Below are 6229 nucleotides of genomic sequence, written 5' to 3' on the forward strand. Positions count from 1 at the left end.
TACAAGAAGCTTTCATACCCAATCCGAAGAAGTATATAAAGGGACCAAGGTGGAGAAGGGTGGTTTAAGTGTAACATTGACACCTCCATTAATGAGTGTGGCAAGTGCACTCAGCTGGTGGGTATAATCCAAGACCGGGATGGGATCTACTTACAGGGGCGGGTTTTTATTCGCGACAAAGCGGATATCATATGCGCAAGCGGGAGGTAATGACATATGTCAGCCAAAAGATCTGACAATTTTAATACAACCGAATCTAATGCTCGAGTTTTTTAAGTTTAACACTTATTACAGTTACACACCCCTGAAGATTGTAAAATTCACAATAACATAATGCCAAGACACAAAATAACAAGATGATTTGTTCTAAACCTAGCTCCTCTTCTTGCTGCCCTCTCTCCGCCAACCAAATCAATTTTTCTTATCTTTTGTGGCGCCCTTGCTTGGTTTCACCGATCATCGAATTCGTAAGTATTCCAAAAGCCATCTCGATTATAAATAGTTTCCTTTTTTGTAAAGATTAAGAAGTGTTTATAGAAGCTAATTAGTATGCATTTCCGTTCTGAGAAACCAGTTCTTATGCAAAACCGTTTTTTTAATGTTTTTGTGCTAAAAGACCGTTCTTTACTTGAAAATGGGTGTTTGATAAATCCGTTTTGAAAATATTTTTAAAACACTAAATAGAATATGTTAGTGTTTTTTTTTTTTTTTTGTTGAAAAATAAGTTGGTGTTTGATAAACTTGTTCTAAGGCTTCAATTTGAACCAATTTTATCACTTCCGTTTCTGTTCTTTGGTAAAAACATCTTTTTAATGTTCTGCAAAAAGCATTCTTTTAGAACACTTTTCTGACTGGTCCGTTCTTAAAGAACAGAAGAACGAACCGTTTTATCAAACTCCTCTAACCCGTTCTTCCATTCCCAAAGAACAGAAGAACGCCAAAAATGTTTTTTAAGAACGTTATCAAACACGCCATAAATATATGTTGCAATCTAGGGAAGGAAAATTTACAGAGAAACCCTAAACAAGGAGGGGGAAAAAGAAGGAAAGAAAACAGTATAAATAAAGGATGGCATCTAGCCGATCCACACCAAGCCTGGGCGGAGTTACAGAAGAGTGGACTAGAGAGAGTCGAATGTGTTCTAACGTCGGCACTGATACGATGAAAACTAATAAAGGAGAAGAGTTAAAAGGAGAGAAAAACTCATGCGGTAGAGTAGAATAGATTGATTGGGTTCTTAGAGACAAGGGCAGTGAGAAGAGGAGCTAGGGCTCGGGTTTATAACAGAAAGTCTCGTTCTTTTGTGTATTGGCATTATTTGAAAATTTGATAATCTTAGGGGGTGTGTAATTGTAATTCATGAAAGTTTTAAACTTAAAAAAGTCGCGAGTTAGATTCCACTCTATTACAGACTGTTAGATCCTTTAATTGACATGTGTCATTACCTCACACCTGTGTGGATGATATCTGCGCAGTCACGAACAAAAATTCCAAGGGGGCCTCACAAAAGAAAGCCAAATACTATAAGAAACTGGAAGCCGAACTTTTGGTCATAAGGGAAGGAGTTAGAGTTGCTCTGAGATGGGACGTGGCCTCTGCAAGTGGATTTGCACTCCTTGAAGGCCATCCAGATGCTAAATCAAGGATCTGACAAGCAAGGCAAGCTCATTTTGCTGATAGGAGACATCCTCAATTCTGTTTTTTCCCCTCTCACAGCAAGGCTATTGACTGGCTCTCTAGGTTGTCTCTAGAAGTAGAGGTGACAAGGTGACCATTCGAGAACCGACTCAAGAACTAGAGGAGATTCTCAGGGCAAATGCTATAGGGTGTGGAGCTTTGTTCGTAGTTTTGTTTTTGTTCTTCTAGGTCGTTTAGACCGGGCGGGCGGGGGGCAACGGAGGAGCCCCACCACCAACGAACCAGGGCCGGCAAAAAGCCCCCCTAAAAAAAAAAAGGGGAGCCCGCGAGTAAAGGCGCCCCAAAAGGTTTACCCCGTACCCCCGAAGCCATAACAACCTCGGCTGCCGGTGGTTCGCACGGGCCACCGGTGCTGACTTTAGACCCCTTGTTTATGTATTTAAAAAAAAATCACTGAACCAATTGGTCATTACGTCCAACACCACGGCCATTAGACCTGCCACCATAACTCCAAGAACCACCAAGGTAACCATAGGCAAAACGACCACGAGAAGAACGAACAGAGGACAGAGGACCACCAAAAATCCCAGAGTGAGTGCAATAGAGGAAGAGGCCTGTTGCGCTGAGACGTTAGTGATTTGTGAAGCGCATATTGAACATGAATTTCCTCACATGAAAGCAAGCCTCGGAGATTTGCAAAATGAATTGGAGTATCCCTTGTTGTCACAGAGGTGACGAAGGCTTGATAATTGGATCCTAAGCCGCCAAGAACAAATAAAACCAAATCAGAATATGAGATTGGAGAAGAGGCAAAGGCGAGTGCATCAACAATATGTTTCACTTGTTGAAGATATTCTTGCATAGACTCAGAGCCTTTTTGAATACCATGGAGCTGCATCCACAGCTGCATGATCCAAGCTTGTGAAGAAGAGGCATAGGTAGCAGAGTGAGAATTCCAAACCGCAGAGGCCTCAAGTCCAACCACCTCCGAATGAACCGATTTGGTGAGAGACGAAAGTAACCAACTCATGAGGAGTTGATCCTACTTCTGCCAGATGAAGAACGTAGGATTTGGGATAGGATTGCTTGAATTTGAATCAAGAAATGGTGGAGGACGTGGAGTCGAGCCATCAATCAAATTAATAAGGCCAGATTATTGAAGCAAAGGCATAAATTGACTTCGCCAAACAAGATAATTTGCAGAAGAAAGTTTCAAAGAAAGATAACGGTGAGCATTTGCAAAAGAAAGAGAGTTGTTTGGTTCAGAAAGGCGAACATCACAAGTGGATGATTCAGAAGCCATAAAAGAACATAGAGAGAAAATGCAAAGACTTCAAAAACCGTAAAAGAAGCTTCAAGAACTTGACAAAACCAAGAACTAAGAAGACACAAACTTCAGGAAAAAAAAAACAAACTCAAATGCACATACAAGAGATCGCACTGATACCATGTGAGTAAACAAACAGAAATAAAGTCAATCAGATCTTACAAATGAGACCATACACGTGGGTTAAAAAGACATCATATAAGTCTTATAGACAGTAACAATAGTCTCTATTCTCTAACATGAATGAAAGATCCTTTGCACACAGAAAAATATATGAATTTTTTTTTTTTGGGTATTTGCCGGAGTTTATTTTATTTTATCCAAGTTTGATTCATTCATGAGCAACTACAACTACTTGTTTTCCAACATTACGGCCAGTAAAAAGTCCAATCAGAGCTCCAGGTGCACTCTCAAGGCCTTCAGCAATATCTTCTACATAAGTTATCTTCCCTTCTTTGATGCATTTTAGAATAAAATCCAAGTAGTTGGGATAAATGTGAAAGTAGGCATGACCCAAGAACCCTTCCATGCGAATCTGCCTAGATATAAGGTAGAACAAATTATGAATACCCTCTGGCTTTTCAAGGTTGTATTGGGAGATCATCCCACACATAGCAATTCGACCACCAAATCTCATGTTGGGAAGGACTGCATCAAGCATTTTCCCACCCACATTTTCAAAGTAGATGTCTATCCCTTCAGGAAAGTACCTGGCAACAAGATAGAAATTCTTAACTGTATCCTTTAAGCTAAGCAAATAAATCGATAATCATGAAGATAAAAATACAATTACAATTCATTAATTGACTTCAAACTTGATATGATGTTAGAGATTTCCATTGTGAAAATACTCAAACTGACCTTTGTAAAGCAGCATCTAGGTTATTCTCTTCTTTATAATTGAAAGCCTCATTGAACCCAAGCTTGTTTTTCAATAAATCAACCTTATTATCAGCCCAAAAGAAGCCATTAGCAAGTTATCATTTTCTCTCTCTTGGGTAGATCCTGAATCAACAGGTTCACAGCAGAATGAGGTTGTAACCATGAAGACTCACCTTTTCTTTGGAACCTGCACTTCCGACCACATAACAACCAGTGAGCTTGGCAAATTGTCCAACAAGTTGGCCTACTGCACCAGATGCTGCTGTTATGAACACTTTCTCCCCTTCCCTTGGTGAGCAGATTTCAAAAAGACCGGCATAAGCGGATAAACCTTGGAACCCTATAAAGCATGAAGGTAAAGCAAGATGAAGCATTGGATATCTTAATTAACAAGTCAAATCAGAGTGAGTTCAGAGAAGCATTAAAATGGATGCCTAGTTCCAAATCTCTCATATGGAGTATCATTATGGATCGAGTTCTATTCAATTAGGTATATGGGATGCCAGGAATGTGTACTTGAAGGGATCTCGAGTGATACAAAGATCCTAGGCTGGTCGGTGAATTGTCCTCTATGGATGAAGGAAGACTTAATTACAGTCTTATTTTCTAACAAGATTAACATATGTAGGGGAAAAACAAGTAGCATTTTGGGTTCATGAGTTGGAGAAAAAACAACTTACCAAGTAATCCTGCATAATAAGAAAGTGGAACATGTTTGTGTGTAATTTTATTCAGGCTATCTGGCCTTGTAATCAAGCTATACTCCTCCCATCCAGTCATCCCCCATACCAACTCACCTTCTTTGAAGTTTGGATGATCAGAATCCAAAACTCTAGATACACCGAGTCCAATTAAAGGCTGCACATCTCTAACAAGTAAAATAAACTTTTACTGACTTGTGAGAGTATCATGTCGAGAGCAAGAATTATAATTACTAATAAAAAAGAGCAACTGTTACTGCGACCATGCATAGATCTTTTCCATTAACATTTAACCAGTGAAATTTTAAACTAATTCTATGAACTTAACAGGGAAATCATTTAAATGAATCAAAGAAGATGGGATATAATGAGTCTTACAGAGCCCGGGGTGAAAGGAGGAACATAATCCGGCCATTCTTGCTTTCTCATACAGGTTCTCAAGTATGGATCGCAAGATAAGTAGAGATTCTTCACAAGAACAGCATTAGATCCCTCAGGAACCTTCAAGTTGATACTTCCAGTGTTCAGAACCATGTCCGTCTCTTTGATAAAGCCTGTGTTGTTGTAGTCCCTGAAGATTACTTGTTTGTTACTAATTGCTTCCTCTCCCTGCATCGCCATTTCTGATCACCCCTATCTTTGTCCTTCTGTCTGCTATCTCCAGTTTCTTGGTCTCTCAAAACCATAGAAACCTTAGCCTTGAGTCCTCGTGGGTCCTTTATAAACTTTTGCTGTGTCGTTTTATGACTAAAATACCCCTCCCTGTCCCTAATGTAGTAAGTTCCAAACCGAGAATTCTGATTTATTGTTCTCTTCATGTGTGTTCTGGAACGAGCTAAATTTCGGGCTTCAGATCTGTAATGATTCTTCTTCAAACATTCTGACTCAAGATCTATTATTTCAGTTTGGGTTCTCCTTTCTTGCTGTTGCAAGTCTTGTTGCAGAGAATATCATAAAGGCTACTTGAAGAGGGGAGGACTCCTGGAAAGCGAAAGTTTGATTCAATGATAAAAACAATATGGGGTTTGTTTAGCCTTCAATGGCTGACACAATGAAGAAGATGGAAGTACGAGATGATCAGGAATCTGAAGACGGGTGGCGGTGGTGGGGAAAAGGTTGTAGCATCATAGAAAAATCCTTCAAGAAATTCAAGAGATCATAGTTTGATTACTCATGTTTCTTTTTTGTTTGATGAAAACTTAGCATTACTGGATGAGTAAAAGGACAAATTTTCACCACCAGAAAACTAACACTTCAACTAAATCTTATCTTCTATAGGCACCACATATAAGAAAGAAAAACTCGACCATAGATCTTATTTCATTTGAATATCCAAATTTGATTACGTCACAAGTATAAAAAAGATTCATAGAGGACACTGACACTCACTGGAGTTCGCTGCTATATGGCCACTCAGTTGGGCGTTGTGAGGATTTGAACCTTTGTAAATATGGTTACTTTAATGTAATTGTATTTTTTCCTTAAAAATCAAAAAGCTTTTTTTTTTTTTCCCCCCCCCCCCCCCCCCCCCCCCCCCCCCCCCCCCCCCCCCCCCCCCCCCCCCCCCCCCCCCCCTACTAATAGTCCACTTAAGTGGGGGAAACTCTAGGTAAAAATTACTGATGACTTAATTTTACCTATTTTTAAAATTAGGGTCTGTTTGGTTATATGAATTCAGACA

The 6229-nt window shown here is 39.6% G+C and overlaps 1 protein-coding gene across 2 annotated transcripts; it reads right to left on the minus strand.

Annotated features, from left to right (window-relative positions):
- Positions 1-2151: 2151 nt before the first annotated feature.
- LOC149016228 (2-alkenal reductase (NADP(+)-dependent)-like) lies at positions 2152-5722 on the minus strand. Of its 2 annotated transcripts, none has more exons than XM_089157354.1 (5): positions 4927-5722; positions 4528-4732; positions 4021-4187; positions 3827-3909; positions 2152-3675 (listed from the first exon to the last, which is right to left on the minus strand). In XM_089157354.1, exons 1-5 carry the CDS (start codon positions 5167-5169, stop codon positions 3297-3299), a joined length of 1077 nt encoding a protein of 358 aa, XP_089013480.1. In that variant the 5' UTR covers positions 5170-5722; the 3' UTR covers positions 2152-3296. The 2 variants fall into 2 exon arrangements, with proteins under 2 accessions (XP_089013480.1, XP_089013479.1); XM_089157353.1 differs by having other exon boundaries at positions 2155-3675; positions 4528-4705; positions 4927-5721.
- Between the last annotated feature and the right edge of the window lie 507 nt (positions 5723-6229).

This window comes from Hakea prostrata, chromosome 5 (genome assembly GCF_041222555.1).
Source record: "Hakea prostrata isolate BN-2017 chromosome 5, UWA_Hpros_2, whole genome shotgun sequence".
NCBI classification, from domain to species: Eukaryota; Viridiplantae; Streptophyta; class Magnoliopsida; order Proteales; family Proteaceae; genus Hakea; species Hakea prostrata.

Excerpts from the sequence above, each read along its gene's own strand:
- LOC149016228 (XM_089157354.1), bottom strand. The coding sequence starts at position 5,169 with ATGGCGATGCAGGGAGAGGAAGCAATTAGTAACAAACAAGTAATCTTC. Across the intron at positions 4,188-4,527 it reads TTATTATGCAGGATTACTTG|GGTTCCAAGGTTTATCCGCT; the intron begins GTAAGTTGTTTT and ends CATGCTTTATAG. Across the intron at positions 3,910-4,020 it reads GTGCAGGTTCCAAAGAAAAG|GTTGATTTATTGAAAAACAA; the intron begins GTGAGTCTTCAT and ends GCTGATAATAAG.